Source organism: Tupaia chinensis, unplaced genomic scaffold (genome assembly GCF_000334495.1).
Source record: "Tupaia chinensis unplaced genomic scaffold, TupChi_1.0 Scaffold145685_1, whole genome shotgun sequence".
Lineage (NCBI taxonomy): Eukaryota > Metazoa > Chordata > Mammalia > Scandentia > Tupaiidae > Tupaia > Tupaia belangeri.
The window spans coordinates 3,596,301-3,614,498 of NW_006205542.1; the positions used below are offsets into that span (position 1 = coordinate 3,596,301).

Here is an 18,198-nt window from a genome sequence, read left to right on the forward strand (position 1 = left end):
TTTAAAGTCTCAAATACTCAAGACGCTTCAGTGTCCATAGTGGATTACTATGAACCAAGTAAGTTCTGAAATTCTTAATACTTTAGAAGTGAAGCCGTTCATTCATCTCAAGTGGCTGCTTACTGGACTGGTTTTGTGGTGGTGGGGGTAGTTGGTAGGGGAAAGCATGGCAGATGACGATGCTGGGGGTGGTGAGCTTCCATGTAAATGAGGACTGTTGACCGTTTACATGGGTCATGTGATGATATTTGGCATGTGAATATTAAAAAGATAGTTTTGGCTCATAAAGTTTTAGGTTTTTAACTCACATTAAAAACTTTACAAAGAAAAGTTGATACAGTTCAATTATGTTCAGTTTAGAAGGTTTTGCTTCTTTTCCAAGCACCCCTTCCATCTGGTTCTTGTTTTAAAATGGGAGTTCTTCAGGAGAGAACACCAGTGGCATCTTCAGTGTGACAGGGTTGATGGCTTTTACTGTTTCTTCATTGAAAGAGTCTGGTTTTGCTAAAACTTACAGATTATAACAGCTTTTTATGTGTGTATGTGTGTGTGTCAAGAAAGCTATAAATAATCTGTTTTATTTAAATTTTATTTTACTGGTATCTTTTTATTTTGTAAAATAATATGAATTAGGATTTGAAAATAGAATTAGGATCTGAAAAATTAAGTTAATTAACCAGTTAATTAGGACTAATCTGCATTTATTGTCAGAGTGACTTTTTTTGTGTGTGTGATCTCTAGGCTAAAGTTTCTAATTGTAATAAAGTCTAATCCTGAACAAGTGCTCATGATAGCTCAGAATCGCCAGAATATGTGAGAAAGTAAATATTTTCATGTTAGGTAGTTGTAGTGAATTACGCTAAAATAAAATGAACTTGTTTACGCTGTTAGTATTGCTTGATAGACAATCAAGACTAAGGTATAGCACCAATTGTCTTTCCTATTGAGTCAACCAGTCAGTTTCTGTTGTCTTTTGCCTCATATTGGAATTGAGGAAGAATAAACACCTGGTATCTTGGGAGACATTTTTGGAAAATATTGACTTGGCAAGTTTTTCTTTTTTTTTCTGATGGAGGGATGAGATACACTTTGGAGATCCAATGACAATGCCTAGTTATTCAGTTTTGTCATTTAACCTACTTAGAAAATTCCTCAATTGATGTGTCTTAGGTGCATGGAGAACACTTTAAATATTTAAGAAACAAAAACAACTAAGTCTACGTATATTTTGTTTGTGGAAAACAATTTATTTTGAAGGAACATTTTAAAATAAAAATATGGGAAAGTTTAGAATAATGAAAATCTACCTGTCCACTTTTAAAAATCTGAAAGCACATTTACTATATAGAAAACAATCTCTGAAAAATCATGAAGAAATTTGATAATAAGATGTGTTTTAAAAAATTGTAAACAGGGACCAGCAGATGGTGTAATGGCTACATTGCTGAGCTCCCACATGGCCAACTGCAGTCTGAGTGCTGGACCTGGTGGCTTGAAATTCATGCCAGGTGTGAGTGCATGTGTGCACAAAATCCCAAGGGGAGAATGGAGGAGACTGGATTTTGGCACCTCTGCGGGGTGATTTCTCACTTTTTTTCCTCTCTGTCTCTGTCTCTCTGGCAAACCCATGTCCTTATAGCAAAAATATCTCTAAAAAAAAATCTAAGCATAAAACTCTTTTATGTTTTATGGTGTTTTACTATAAAAACTGTTTAGAAAACATCTATTTATTTTTTTCCGTGAGAGAGAGGCACCTTCACAAAATCTCCATACCATCATTCACCCCTAGTCCCAGCTGGCCCAAAAAATAGACATGTGCAAGTCCCTGGTGTGCTCGGGGTCTCAAGGTGGGAACTCAGGACCCCTCTTTTGTGGGTCCAGCTGCGTCACCACTACTCTACCACCTGGCCCCAGACTTAGGATTTTATTATTATTTTTTTAGGGTTTTTGCCATAGGGCATGTGTACTTGTCAGAGAGGAGAGAGACAAACAGATGGAACATGAAAAATCACCTGCTGGGGGGATGGCCATGCTGCAGTCTCTTCTCCTCCACTCTCCTCCTGGGATTCCGGGCATGCATGCACATGCACCCGACATGATTCTCAAGCTTCCAGGTCCAAGACTCAAATGGCCATGTGGAAGTTCAGTGCCTTAACCACTATGTCACCTGCTGGCCCCCAGACATAGACTTTTACTTAAATGTATAGAAAATGTCATCCTAAGATCAACTCTTTAGGAGGTTAAGCAACCCTCAATTTAAGTATTTTCCTGTTGCAGTAAGAGATTGAAGTCGTACTTGCCGTTGCAGAGTGCAGCTGTGGTTGTTTGCTCTTTCAGTGTTGGCCAACTGAGGGTGGTAGATAGATTGGACTGAATGTATTGTTCCTCTCTTGGTTTCATTAGCAGTTTGGATTCCACCTGAGCAGTTTAGTTGTTTCTTGTAAAGAAAAAATAAAGTTATGTAAAGAATAGAAAACTTAAAAATATATTGAAATGCTCTTACATTTTGGCAAACTTAGTGTTTCTGAACAAGAGGGATGTATGAACTGATGCCTGCCTCTTTGAACAGGGAGACGGGCGGTGAGAAGTTACAACTCCAAAGTGAAGCTGTCCTCATGTGACCTTTGTGGAGACATCCAGGGCTGCGGTCCTTGTGAGGTGGGAGCTTCAGGCTCCCTTCATTACTCTTCGGTTGTTTTTCTTTTCTGTTTAATGTTTCTGTATTTGCAACACAAGCTATGATTTTTTTTTAAGGACTCTATGGAACATGAACATTTCCAGAAGTCACATGTGATTGTTTTATTTTCACAATCGGATATTATTCCTGACTATTTCAAAAAGCTTTTTTTTTTTTTTTTATTTCTATGGGGTCTGGGAAGATGGTGTATAACAGGTCCTAGTATGTATAGCTGTATAGACGTCTTCACTTGACCTTTGTGTGGAAGATCAAAATGACTGTAATTATATGTCTTTATTTCCCCCTCTCAGGACCTAGAATTTTTGTTTGTTGGTTTGTTTGTTTTGGAGGTGTTTGTTTTCTCCAGAATAAAAGTCTTATTTTAGATTATTCTTCTTGTTTTATAAGACAATTGAGCCTAGATTTTCAAATACTATTATGCATCAGTGTTTATTTAATATAAGATGGGTTTCCGTGGGTACTGGGAGACAACAACCAGCAGGAGGCGCTGTTCTGTTCGCTTTCCAACCTAACCCTGCTGCCCACCCCACCCTATACCCAGTGGTCTTTTTTAGGCTTCTGAACTGGATATTGCTTCTTTTTACAGCATAGGTGGTGAATTTTCTTTTAAGTGACATGGTCTATTTCTACTCCAAATCTGATCACATGTCCCAATTTTACCTTCCTGCTCATTTTCTTCTAGAGAGAAGAATAAGAGGGACAATATGTTTTCTTGTGCTTTGCACACTTCCTAAGAAGTCGAAGAGCTACTGAAAACTGCCCTTAGGGTACTGAGTGTGCTCTCTCTATCTCATGTTCTCAGCCCCATAGACTGCCTCTGTTTCAGGGGTGAAAGTCAGAGGATACTGCGAAAGTGTCTTCTGTGACTTATACTAGAAGATCCTAAATCAGGGGACACCATGAGCCAGGGTACAACAACATACTGTAGAAGTTGAAGCAGACTGACTTCCCTGTGATTTGGGAAAGAAGTGGGGGTTGATGGGAAACAGAGTCTTGACATGACTGCTGACCTGAAGTACGGTAGCACTGGCCAGGGGTCCTGGACTTCTAAGCTCAGAGGTCTTAGCATCAACAGGCTGCCAGCTGTCTAGTGACAGCTGATGTTTATTGGAGAATCTCTTAAGAAGATTCTGGATTTTGAGCACTGGATCAGTGATTACCCTGTATTTTAAAGGGTAATATTTATCTGAGGAGGAATTTTAAAGAAAAATGTCTTTCCTTTCCGGTTCCTTCTTTTTCTCCTTTCTTCTTTCCTTCTTTCTTCTCTTCTTTCTCCTTTCTCTAGTAAATATATTGAAATGATTTTGATATATAAAAATTAAGAATATATTACTAAATCTAAGAAATAACTTAATGTTTTGCTCCTTAACTCCATGGCATTTCTCTCAAGTGGACATGGGAACATAATTGCCATAGTCTCCAAAGAGTTTGCCTTATATTATATTCAGTTCTTTAAAAAATAAATCAACCAAAAGTAAAGTACACAAATATATCTCTAAGGTTTACTTGAAAAAGAATGCTATTACTTTAGTGGATTTTGAGAAATTATAGTGAATGTTCATGTACTGCTTATGGATATTTTGGTTACCAGTGTAGGAATGACTAACGTTTAGCATTTGAAAACTTACCATCTATAGGTAGAAAACAGATCCATAGTGGTCTATGAAGGATAGATATCAAATATATGATTTTATTATATTTATTTTCTAGTGGAGAAAAGTTTTTTAGGTCTGTTACACCTTTGAAACAGTCTATTTGATAAAAGGCACTTGTTGTGTTGGGTATCACGGTCGTGGCATCTCTGGCGTTTAAGCTCTGGGACCTCTTCAGAGGTAAAACCATCTCACAAGGAAGCTAGGGGAGAGTGTGGGCAAAGAATGTCACCCTCCCCTCCCTGCCCAGGGAGCCTTATACTGACCATCCATACCTTATATTCTTCATAAATAATTTATACTGCACTTCCAGTGTAGTATTAGGAAATAGCAGAATGGTAAGGCCTTTGGAGGACAGGTTGTATTTTTTTTAGACCCTATGTCCTCACTTAACAACTAGAATTAAAATACTTTTTTGTGAAGTACTTGAGATTTTTTTTTCAAGTACTTGAAAAGTCACTTTTAACTCATCTATTTTTATTATAAATGTATTAAAAACGAGAAGGAAGTGAAGGAGAACGAGGAGGAAGAGAAAGGGTAATAGCATTGTCTTGTGGAGTCGTCTTGAACCCTTTCTCCTTCATCTCTCTCTTAAACATCGAGCTCTGAATCTGCTACAAGCAGTGAAGTGAGTGAAAAGCAATAGGCATAAGGAGAAAAGGAGTATACATAGCAGTAATTAATAGTATAAATTATTTTCTTCACATGCCATGAGTAATAATATTTTTAGAAACTCTGCCTTTAAGTTTACTTATGCTAAAACTCTTCCACATAGAATGCTGTCCATTTTGTTTACTGATAGGAACTATTGTAATTTAAAGTCCCCCTTCTTTCCACCAGCTAGGAACCTTATTAAGACAACAGAATATCTCACTTCCATTTTTTGGCTGGCCAGTGGCCCCAGAGACTGAATGCTGGGAATAAATAGTAGCCAAACCATTCTAAAACAGAGCATCACTTTTATATTTGGTCTCACTGTCTTACTACGTTTTGTTATAGTTCTAAAAAAAGGAACTATAGCCCATTGAATGTGCCCGGTCGATAAAATGCTTCCCTTTATTGTGGTGTTTTATTGCATTTAAGAAAATCCTATAAATGATGTCTTTGGTTTAATTATATTTTGAGAAGCATGTGGTCATGTAGAACCCAGATACACATCTATTACCTAACTGTTGTCACTTACACTACATTCCACACATGGGGATTTCCAGATTTGTAGATAGCCCAACTCTCCCTGCTTCTATTCTTTTGTACCCAGGTATAGTTATTTTATTTTTTTTAAAGTCATACTTGGTGCTGGCAGGTGGCGCAGTGGTTAAGGTGCTGGACTCCCTCATGGCCGACTACAGTTCGAGTCCTGGACCTGGTGGCTTGCTTTCTCACTTTCCCTTTTTGTCTTTCTCTGTTTCTCACTGGTCAAATTAATAATAATAATAACAACAACAAATAAAATAAAATAATTCTAAAAAGAGTCTTACTTAGCCTTAATTTCTGTTTGTACTAAGTATAGTTTTAAATGTTCTGACAATTTAATCTCAATTATCTTTATTTTTCCATAACTTGATGATTTTATTGGAGATTTCTGTATGTTCTATGACATTAAGAAATTGGAACTATGGTTTTTCTTTTTTTTAAATAATTATTTATTTAATTTTATTTATTCATTCACTCATTTTTTAAATTTGACCAGAGAGAGACAGAGGGCGAGAGTGAGAGAGAGAAGTGAGAAAGCAAGCCACCAGATTCAGGACTCGAACTCTGGTCGGCCATGTGGGAATGTCCAGCACCTTAACCACCATGCCACCTGCTGGTCCCGAACTATGGTTTTTCTATGTCTATTTTTTTAGATTCATCTTACTAAACTGCTAGAATATAATCTAGAGTTCTTTAGTAACCTTGCCACAATTTTTTTTTTTTTAAATTTGGTAGAGGGTATGTCTCCTTGCTTGCCAAGGAGTAAGAAAAGGAGAGAAAGAAAGTGAGAAAGCACCCCCTATGAGGAATGGCCACACTGTAGTTTCTGCTCCTCCTTCTTTTCCTTGTGATTTTGGGCAGATATGTGCACAAACCTAGTGTGTCTTTCCAGATGCCGAGTCTAGGACTCAAATTATGCAGTCAACCATGTAGGATCTAGCCATCTAGATTCAATGCCATGGTTGGCCCCAACTTTACTTTTTAAAACTTGTTTTATTCAACTATTGAATACTCATTTCTATGAAAATATGTTGAAAATACTCCGTAGCAAGATTTGTCAATATAAGGGCAGTAATTATTTTAAGTCAGCTTAGTGGTTATCACCGTGGGTCAAGATGCCATACATATTCTTAGGTGCATCATATTCTTGCATGTTGTAATTTAAGACACTTACAGTAAGTGGACTCATCTTGGATAAGCTTCAGAACCTTTTACCTTCTCAGTAGAGGCTTCTGTTCAACAAAAGAGTATATTTCCCATTTTTTTTGTTTGCAAATTCTAGGAAGGTGTAGTATTTTTAAGAATTAAATCTTTCTATCATCTATTCAACTGATGTATTGTTAATATTAACTGTCTCAAAGTTACATGGCAAGTAATTTGAGGTGCAATTTTTATCACCTTTGAACAGAGTACCATTATCCTACTTTCTTTAAGACACTAAGCAGTATATTTAACTTTTAAATGAAATATATATCAGTGAGAATAGTCTTGTTTTAAAATTATTTCTAGCTAGTGAGTTGTGTTTTCATGTGTCTATGTACTATGTTACATCATTCCATAAAATACATTGTCATTTTCATTTCAACTTTGACACAGAAGAATAGGTATTTCCTAGATAATTTCTGAGTTTCTTCCTTCAAAGAACACACAAATACCATATGTATCTCTGTAATAGTGATGATATTGAAATGTGTTGCTACAAATTTAAGAATCATTCTATTTCATGTTGTATTGAATTGGTGGCCTCTTGTTTCATTGTAGATCTTTAAGATTGATCTCTGACAGCTTCAATAGAATACGGCTCGATTCTGGTCCTTTAGGCCTTTATGTTTTGGGTTTCCAGTACAGTGCAACTGATGTGGAGGCACAGGAAGTTTTATAAAATTTCATTCATAAATCCTCAAGTGTGAGAAATTGTTTTGCACATGAAAAGAATACTGTTGAAATAAGCATTATTTTTCCAGGCACTAAAAGCTTTATATATTGATCAAGGTGATTCTGAAAGTTTAATTTTAAATGTTGAAATGTTATCATTAATTGTACACTATTATATTTTCAACAGGAAATCATGATTTGTCAATAAAAATTGAAATGAAATTACCATCTATTTATCATCTGTGTTATTTTTATTTAGCTTAAAGTATATCTCTAGCACATTTCTGTTACTGAAACTTATGAGAAATGGGATGCTTTTTCAAAGAGATTATTGCTATAGGGCATTTGTGCTTGCCAGAGAGACAAAAAGCAAGAAGTCACCCCCCCCGCCCATGAGGGGGAATGGCCATGTTTCCATCCCTTCTCTTCCATTCTCCTCTTAGGATCTTGGACACACATGCACATGCGCCCGGCATGAGTTTCAAGTCACTGGGTCTGGGACTTGAACTGTGGTTGACTATGTGGGAGTCCAGTCATGTAACCATTATACCATCTGCTGGTCCCAGAGAAATGGTATGTGTTCAGGTAGGTTAGAGTAGGCATCATTGAGTTATCAGGACTGGACGTGAATGAGATTTAAGAAGTTTGATTACCAACAGCCTTCATCTTCTTCTTCTTTGTTTTTAGTGCTGGGGTAGAATCAGTGGAGAAGGTAACACACAAATACAGCATTAATGTGAGATGAACACTCACTCATCTTATGGAAATTATCTAGAAATATAGTATGCAGAGTTAATGTATACTTAGGAAAATGGAGGCACAGACTGTTGCATCCAGGGAGTAACACTTTAGGTGCTTTTTCTTGATTTCTCTCCAGTGTTATTTAACACTTCTCCTGACATGAACTTTCTGGGCTTTTGTGAAAAGACAGCATAATAATTCTCTTTTGGGAGGTGGTTTTGCCCCCAGGTGACATATGCCAATGTATGGAAATAGTCTTGGATGTTGCAACTGAAGGTGGCACCATTGGTATCTAGTAAGTGGAGGCCAAAGATACTGCTAAAGAGTCTACAACACAACAGACAGCCCCTACAACTAAGAAATATTTAGCTCAAAATGTTAAAGGTACCAATATTCAGATGCTCTTTAGCTCAGTGAAGCTGGGCACATCTAATTCACCTAATAATGTCAGTTAATTTAATATGATTGATCTTATCAGCAATGGGATCATTAGAATTACTGGGTGGATACTAAGATAAACAAATAATTTTATATCCCAAGGCTAGAAAACTTAGTTTGGAGACTAAGAAAAGATGTACTATTTATTTCTTGAAAAAGTCTCTGATGGAAGCTTTCAAACTTGGTTGATTATCAGAATTTCCTAAAGAAGCCAGTCATTGGATTAGAGTCCATTTAATTCAATATAATCTCACCTTAACTTGATTACATGCACAAAGACTGCATTTCCAAATAAAGGTCATATTTGCAGTTACTAGAGGTTTGGATGTAAATTTGTCTTCTGGGAGATAAAATTCAAACGACTATAATCAGGAACTAAAAATTGTCCTCAGAATTTCCCAACGTTAGGCAACATTTCAAATCTTGCGACCATTTCTGAGTCAAATATTTATATCTAGGTCTGAGTATATACATCTCCTATGGATATCAAGAGTTTTATGACTGATACCTGACAAAAATAGGAATTCAAAAAACAAGAAAGAAGGATGCTTGTTAAATGAACCAGAGAGTCGGGCACACAGGGAGACAACTTGAGGATGTGTACACACTTGGACAAGGCATAAGGGAATAAACAAAGAAAAAAACAATATATCCTCAATATTTGTAATAGATTTAGCATAACTTTAAAACTACAATTATGAGCACAAGGGTCTCTGTATAAGGATGAGACTAATCTAGAAATGAGGGGGAATGGCCATGTTTCCATCCCTTCTCTTCCATTCTCCTCTTAGGATCTTGGACACACATGCACATGCGCCCGGCATGAGTTTCAAGTCACTGGGTCTGGGACTTGAACTGTGGTTGACTATGTGGGAGTCCAGTCATGTAACCATTATACCATCTGCTGGTCCCAGAGAAATGGTATGTGTTCAGGTAGGTTAGAGTAGGCATCATTGAGTTATCAGGACTGGACGTGAATGAGATTTAAGAAGTTTGATTACCAACAGCCTTCATCTTCTTCTTCTTTGTTTTTAGTGCTGGGGTAGAATCAGTGGAGAAGGTAACACACAAATACAGCATTAATGTGAGATGAACACTCACTCATCTTATGGAAATTATCTAGAAATATAGTATGCAGAGTTAATGTATACTTAGGAAAATGGAGGCACAGACTGTTGCATCCAGGGAGTAACACTTTAGGTGCTTTTTCTTGATTTCTCTCCAGTGTTATTTAACACTTCTCCTGACATGAACTTTCTGGGCTTTTGTGAAAAGACAGCATAATAATTCTCTTTTGGGAGGTGGTTTTGCCCCCAGGTGACATATGCCAATGTATGGAAATAGTCTTGGATGTTGCAACTGAAGGTGGCACCATTGGTATCTAGTAAGTGGAGGCCAAAGATACTGCTAAAGAGTCTACAACACAACAGACAGCCCCTACAACTAAGAAATATTTAGCTCAAAATGTTAAAGGTACCAATATTCAGATGCTCTTTAGCTCAGTGAAGCTGGGCACATCTAATTCACCTAATAATGTCAGTTAATTTAATATGATTGATCTTATCAGCAATGGGATCATTAGAATTACTGGGTGGATACTAAGATAAACAAATAATTTTATATCCCAAGGCTAGAAAACTTAGTTTGGAGACTAAGAAAAGATGTACTATTTATTTCTTGAAAAAGTCTCTGATGGAAGCTTTCAAACTTGGTTGATTATCAGAATTTCCTAAAGAGCTTGCTTTAACAAAACTCCTGTCCTTACTTCTAGAAACTCTATTCTGTAGGTGTAGGATTGGGTTCTGAATAAGAATTGCTCAGTAAACAGGTGTTTCTAATGATCGTTTCAGTCTAGGAACCACGGGAAAACAACGTGTTCAGACCTCGCTGGCCTGAAATGAGCATTATCTATGCGATCTCTATGGAATAGTCCTTCCTAGCTATTCCTGGGAGCCTCCGGGGATCTTTCATGTGTTAGCAAAAGATCTTGAAAGCCGTCACATGGAATTTGCTTTGTTCTTGTTCCTATATGGCCCACTTTGTTAATGTCTCATGTAGTAGAGACTGCTATGTTCCCCTTTTACTGAACTTCTTGTCCTCCTCTTAGTCCCCGGGTCCTGAATTTATTCACAGTGTCAGGGCATTTCCCAGCTTCCTTTGCAGCCAGGTGGTGTACTGGACTCAATTCTGGGCAGTGGGTAAGCTGAGATGTTAGCGATGCTTCTGAGAATTAGCCTGAAAAGGAAGGGGGTAAGGCTCTCTTTTTGTTTCCCTTTATCCATCCATCTGGATTCCAGCTGGCTGACAAGCTCTCTCAGCATTTTGGTCCATCAAGAAGAAGGCCAGACTCTAGAAGTTGGGAGCTGGAAAGCTTGAAGAAGCTGGGTCCCTGGTCATGAATGAATGGCAACTTATAAATTTCTTTTCCAAGAATGAAAACTTCTATTTTCTACATAAGATATGGGAGACAGACACAAAACTGGGTGGTCCCCATGGCCCCTGCTCACCGATGTTTCTGCCATTCTGGGTTCCTCTCATTTGATTGCAGGTGTGGCTTGTGACTGACAGGATATGGCGAAGGTTACAGAACGTGCATTAGATCCAGCCCCTCTTGCTGGAGTCTCTCCCTCCTTTTCCAGCTTTGTAGAAATGAGCTGCCTATGTGGGCAAGAGCTGTGAGTGGCTTATAGGCACTGAGGGCCTCCTCCAGTGGACAGCCAGATGAAACCCCTAGGGCTGTAAAGAGCTGAGTTGTGCCCCTCAAAATGGATCCTTGCAAAGTGGAGCTTCAGAAGAGACTTCAGCTTCAGCAGGTGGTTTGATTATAGCTGTGTGAGAACTAAACAGAGAACTCAGGTAAGTGCCCAGGCTTTGACTCACAGAAACTATGAGGTAATAAATGTGTGTGGTTTAAACTACCAAGTTTTGGTAATTTCTAACACAGGAATAGAAAACAAATGAACAAGTGAAAAAAAAATGTTATATGCAGCTAACTCATTCCCAACTGGAGTACCTGGTGTTGCGGTAGTTTCTATTGTTAAGGGGCCTGTAAACACTTTAGCATGAGCCAAGCTCTGTGTCCAGCTGTCACTGCCACCCGTTTCTGTGCCAGAGAGGAGCTGTATTCTCTGGAAGCCTCGTTGCTCCAAAGCTACACTCTGAAGTGGGAAATTTTCTTTCTCTCTGGCTGTGCTATACTTCATCCCTTGGACACATAGTGGTGCTACTTGTGCCTCAGAGCACCCCAGAGTTCTTAATAGAAACTGTGCTTTTGGGTCAGCAGGTGGGGTGGAGGTTAAGGTGGCTAGATCCAACTTGGTCAACTGTGTGGTTCGAGTCCCAGACCCAGTGGCTTGAAAAACATATTGGGTGCGTATGTATGTGTGCCCAAAATCCCGAGAGGAGAATGGAGGAGAAGATATTGCAGCATGACCAGCCCCCCACCCCCGGGGGGGGATGATTTCTCACTTTTCCTCTCTTTCCAGTGAGTACACATGCCCTGTAGTAAAGAAATAGAAAAGAAACTTAATTTCTGCTTATAATATCCGTCTCCCTTCTGTCTCTTTATTTCTGTCTCTCTCTGGCTCAGACCTGAGACCAGGAGGTGGACTTTAAGTCATGGGGTACTGATACCATAGTATAATATTTTCCCAACCTGCCTTCTTTCTGACACAATCTCTCTCTTTTTCCCCAGTTTCTCTCTCCCTTCTTCTCTCATTGTGTCCTGAGAAAAACGGACTTTTAGTAGCCTTACCCGCCAGTAGTTCACTGGGTGCATTATGTTCTACTTTGATGGGTAAGATTGTAACTTCAAAGCCAGGCAGTCATGGCATCGAATCTTGGTCTGCTTCTGTCAGAGGGGAGCCATTTCCCCTCTGGTGTATGTGAGATGGAGTTTCTCACTAAGTGTTCTCAGACTCTGTTCTTTATTCATTCTGTTCCAAAGGAGTTAGAGTACTTGCTGCATCGTCAAGATAGGAGGAATGAACTGGCAGTGGCGGGCTCATCTCCCTTTCCTCCACCTTGGGTTCCACCCTGATCCCTTCCTCAGGCTCTGTGTGCTGACCCATAGGTCTCACCTAGGCTCAGAGCTGCGGGAGACGCTAAGGAGGGCTGGCCAGAAATAGGCTTCAGAGGAAGGCCCACTGGGCTCTCATACCAATTGGTGTGTCCTGTAGCCAAGCCTTTATCAGGAGTAAATATGTTCACCTGCTGGCTTTCGTTCATGAGATGGGGATGAACGACTTATTGTGCCCCTTCAGAGATCCCAACACCTCTACTAAGAGCTTGTTCTTAAGCAGGTTTTGTAATATCTGGCACATAGTAATTCCTTAATAAATTGTGGTTGTAACTACTATCTTTGTGTATCCATCCATGAATAAGCTTAGACTTTGTATGCATACCTTTGGTGGGAGGAAGGCTCTCCGGTTGAGGTGTTGCCCGTGAGTGGGTCCGTTCAATGCCTGTAGCCTGTGCTTTTCTCTGTAATGCTCACAGTAGACTGGAGGTGGCCCATGGCGGGGAGGTGGCGGGGTGGGGGCGCTTGGATTCTCTCCTCCTTGCTCCTGCGCATGCTATCATTGTTCTTAAGGCGCATCCCAAATGGGAACTTAAAGCAAGCCCAATTAACAATTTATCCAAGGTCACCGGTGATAAATTATAGATTCAGATAAAGGAAAATTGTGCTACCTGAACTAGTCACATGGTTTACCAGGCTGCAGAGGAACTTGAGGCCTCATTGCAGACTTGCAATGTCCCCACAATTACTTCTTTTGCTAGCAGAGAAGTTGTGGGTAGATTCTTCGTGATTTTTTAGGCCATCTCTGTTTTCCTTCTTCTAACCACCCTGTATTTTACCTCTGTTCTCTATTCTGAAATTTCTACCCTTTCCATATCCTGCTGTTACTTCCTTTTAGAAATCAAGTCTGAAACCTTCCCAATTGCCTAAAGTTTTCTCGTCATCTCATGTGAGCTGTGAGCAAAAGCGCACTCCCTTCTGCTAGTTCTACTGCTGGGTCATATCCCTAGAGTGGAGGAGTGTTGAAAGAACTTTGGATGATTCTCTGGTCTGATTAGTAGTTGGCTTATAGACCCTTTTATATTATCTCAATTACATATTAAAAAAAAGTCCGACAACTGCATGAGTTCAGGATGAGGGAGACATTAAATGGCACAGCACATGAGAAAGACGTGATGGTTAAGCAAAGTATGAGTCAATGACAAGAGAGCAAACACTTCTGGTTTCTAAACAAAGCGGGTATTGGTCTTGGTATAGGCTGCATGTTTCAGAATAATATGCCCTATTGCAATGTTGTCATTTAAAAAGGTGCACCCCCTGGAGTGCACATGGAGCAGAGCAGCCTTAATGGCCTTGGGATGAAAGTTCAAAGGGCGTGTGGAGACTCAGCTGGTGAAAGACACATGAAAAGTTGCCAGGAGCAAAGTCCTGTTGCAGAATCATTACAAGTGGGTAACTTTTGGCTCCATTTTAGGAATTACCAAATAGAACATCATTATTTCAAAAGGTGATGACTACATGGTCCCTGCAGTTGGTTAGAGACTGGTGATAACTTGGAGATGAATGTTTTAAAATGTTTTCTTCTCTGTTAATTTTTTGGTGTTGAGTATTAAAATGGTAGAGTTCAGAGATTTTTCTAGTTTAATTCTTGCTTTAGGTCAAATTGTGTCCTCTCCAAAAAGATACATTGATGTCCTAACCCCTGGTGTGTAACAATATGACCTTTTCTTGGAAGTGAGGTCACCACAGTAATAATTAGTTGAGATACGAAAAAGACTGGTGTCTTAATAAGATCGTAAGATAGCCCTGTGAAGGCAGAGGCTTAATGGGGAGAACACCACATGAGGCAGTAGAATGTGGAGTCACACACCTGTAAGCCCAGGAACACTGAAGACCGCCAACAGACCGCCCAAAGCTTCAAAGTGACCAAGAAAGGGTTCCCCTTCAGGTCCCAGAGGGAGCCAGGTGCTACTGATATCCTGACTCCAGACCCAGCCCAGAACTATGAGATAGTAAGTTCCTGTTGTTTTAAGATATCGATTTCCGGTGTTTTGTGTTAGCCATCCTAGGAAACTAGTTCAGCTCCCCCATTTTACTATGATCCAGGAAGATTAAATGCCTGCCATAAATCTATCACTTCCTTTATTTCCCCTCCACAACTTCGTAAGAGCAAAATTGGGACCTCTGGAAGACATGTGCAGGTACTCAGTAACAATAACCCCCTGCTTTACTCTGAATTTGAATTCTATCATGTTAATGGCTTTTCCAGTTCCTGCCTCCTGTCCTATAGACCCAGTGCTGAGGGCTAACACCCTCAACATCTATCCCCTGCTCTTGGCATGCTTGCCCTCACTCACAGGTGGGAGGGCTGGAATTGCCATCCATTCTAGGCAAATGGACTCGTTGCATTTTTAAAATAAAGTGTTATAGCTGTGATGCCAAGTAGATTTCCTCTTGAGTACCAGCTAAAGCCATTGAAAATGACTGCCTAGGAGTGTGTGTGTTGGGGGGTGCAGGGAGTGGTGGTGGTGGCAGTGGCGGGGTTCTGCCAGAAACTTGGAGGCTACTTCTGGACTCAGTGGGAATAAGAGCTGGAATCAGCTCTGGGTATCTGCACAGGTGAGGCAGAGCCAGATGGTGACACTGAATTGGGCCTTCGCCATTCTTGACTTAGAGTCTGCACTGCACAAGTTAGCGCTTAATTATATGGCCTTGCACCACGACCTAAGTCATTACGGTGTTGGTCTTGATTCACTTACCATATTGTACGCCTACATTTTTTAGAATTTTCTGCCCTAAATCACACACACACTCTCTCTCTACGTTATAGATATAACATAGTGTTATATAATGTTATATATATATATGCGTCTCTGTGTGTGTGTGTAATATGATAAATGCTGTCTGATATACTCTGTAGGCTTTAAATGATAGGATTTATAAATAATAGTAATATAACAATAAAATTAGGCACTAAAGGCATCTGAAACAACTGAAAACTGACAACTAAATTAAATTTTCTAGTTTTCATGCCTCCCCTACCCCCCACATAACCTGCAACTTATTTTTTTTGGAGAGGTTTTTTTTTTTTTTTTTTTTTTTTTTTTTTTTTTTTTTGTTGGGCCAGGCGCCAGAAAGACAGAGAGATAGAGAGATAGGAAGTGAGAAATCATCCTGGTGGATGGCCATGCTGCAATCCCATTCTTCTCTTGGGATCTTGGGCGTGCATGTGCACGCACCCGGTGTGAGTTTAAGCCACTGGGTCTGGGACTCAAACCTCAGTCGGCTACATGGGAGTTCAGTGACATAGCGATTATGCTGACTGCTGGTCCCACATGCAACTAATTATATATTTTGTTTTCTTAGAAATTGGTTGGCAGATATTAAAGAACACAAAGGGTTATTTAGGAATATAAGATAAGTTGGTAAATGAGCAAGTAAAAACTTGTGATTTTGAAGGATTTTATTTTTTACTTTCATTTTAAAGAAACACAGTGGAAAGGATTTTTCTTCTCTGTTCTTAAGAAATTTAAACTAGATTTTCATTATTTCTTTTGGCAGCTTCTGGGAATCCTGCTCCCATCTTTAGCATTGCCCTCTTTTCTTCCTTCATCTTTTTTCTACTCTGCATGTCAGACACAATAGGAAGCATGTCCCAGGAGAGCAGGGCTAATGCCTTACTCAGTTTTTTTCTAAAAGAAAACAAATCTCTAAAGAGAGATATTTTTGCTATAGAGTGTGTGTGCTTGCTGGAGGCACAGAGACAGAAAGCAAGTAATCACCCCCTGGGGGCATGGACCCGCAGCAATCCCTTCTCCTCCACTCTCCTCTCGAGATTTTTGAGCATGTATGCACAAGTGCCTGGCATGAGTTTTAAGGCATTGGATCCAGGACTTGGACCATGGTTGGCCATGTGGGAGTCCAGCATCCTAACGATATGCTACCTGCTGGTCCTGCCTTGTTCAGTTTTTAATCTTCAGCATCTACAAAGAGTTTGGCATATAGTAGATACTCAACATGATAGATACCAAAAAGTTAATTTTTAAAAAGTGAACAAAGGGAACATTCTTTGATTTTTAGACCCATCGTCTGAGTCCCTCCAGAAACTCTGTTACTTGTTTAGATACTCTTGTAATTACAAAGAAGGGTGCGATATTACACTCATGCTCACCATCTCTCACAGCACCTAACATTACCATTTATTTATTTATTTTGCTAAAGGGCACATGCATTCACTGGAGAGAGAGAGAGACAGACAGACAGACAGATAGTGACAGGAAAAGTGAGAAATCGCCCCCAGGGGGATGACCACTCTGCAATCTCTTCACCTCATCCTCCTCATGGGATTCTAGGCACACACATCCACACCCGCAAACACACGTGCACCTGGTGTGGTTTTCAAGTTGCCAGGCCCAGGGCATGAGCTGTGGTTGGCCATGTGGGAGTCTAGCACCTTAACTGCAATGCCACCTGCTGGCCCTCCTAACGTGGCCTTTAACACTGTAAATGTTTAGAATGTTTATCTGAAGAATAGAATTTGAGGTACCAGTAGTTAGTGACTTCTTCACATAAATAAATAAAGATTCAGGAATAGTGTTTGAGGAAATAATGAGAGAAAAAGAGTAGGAAGGAAGAAATGCAGACAAGAGAGAAATAAGGGGATTTTTCTAAGCATGCCCACTGGGTGACTTACCTACATATTAGTTGTGGGGATTAGTGGAGAATCTCAACTTATTCCAGAACACTTTAGATGTTTCAGTCCTGTGTTTTAGGTGCTAAACACATAGTTAACCTTAATTTATGAAGTTATGAATAAATGCTTTGTGTATTCTTTTTTTTTTTTGAGAGATTTTCACTGTAGGGCGCGTGCGCTCACCAAACAGACAGAGAGAGACATAGAGACAGAAAGCGAGAAATCACCCCCGAGGGGGGATGGTCACGCCGCAATCCCCTCTCCTCCATTCTCCTCTCGGGATCTTGGGCACGCACGCACACACGCCCGGCGTGAGTTTTTTAAGCCACCGGGTCTGGGACACGAACCGTGGTCGACTATGTGGGAATCCAGCGACATAGCCATTACGCTAACTGCTGGTTCCCAATGCTTTGTATATTCTGACCAAATTACTGAATCATCTCATCTCTTGCTGCCCTTGTCCAAGTCTGTAGGAATAAGGTTTCAATTTTTAGTTTTAACAGATTTTAGTATTTAATGTGGTATTTGTGAATCACTAAATATACTTTTAGAGTATAATAATAATTATAAAGGCAGACATACTGTAAAAGACTAGAACTTATGATTCCTTAGCAAAACTGAAAAAAATCCAAAAGCTTCCCCATATTGAAAATCTTGTGTTTTTCTCTGCTAAGGCTCTCTCTTCTCCCTTCATAACCAAACTTCTCAATAGTTTTCTGTATTTATTACCTTTACTTCCACACCTTTCAGCCATTCCTCAAACAACTGGAACCTGGATTTAGTTTATAGAAGACACTCAAAATAACGTGCCCAGTTCTCTCCCTTCTTTCTGCATCTACTGGACAGCGTCCTTTCTTCTTGACATCCTCGGCATTTGCCTCTGCTGAAC

The 18,198-nt window shown here is 39.7% G+C and overlaps 1 protein-coding gene across 1 annotated transcript in view; it reads left to right on the forward strand.

Moving 5' to 3' along the window:
- The window catches only part of CD109 (CD109 molecule), a 152,288-nt gene extending 139,651 nt beyond the window's left edge, over positions 1 to 12,637 (forward strand). Inside the window, exons 36-38 of the mRNA XM_027768228.1 lie at positions 8 to 58; positions 2,570 to 2,658; positions 12,545 to 12,637. Of these exons, the coding sequence (XP_027624029.1) occupies positions 8 to 58; positions 2,570 to 2,658; positions 12,545 to 12,637 (233 nt within the window). The remainder of the gene's footprint in view (positions 1 to 7; positions 59 to 2,569; positions 2,659 to 12,544) is intronic.
- The last annotated feature ends 5,561 nt before the right edge of the window (positions 12,638 to 18,198 follow it).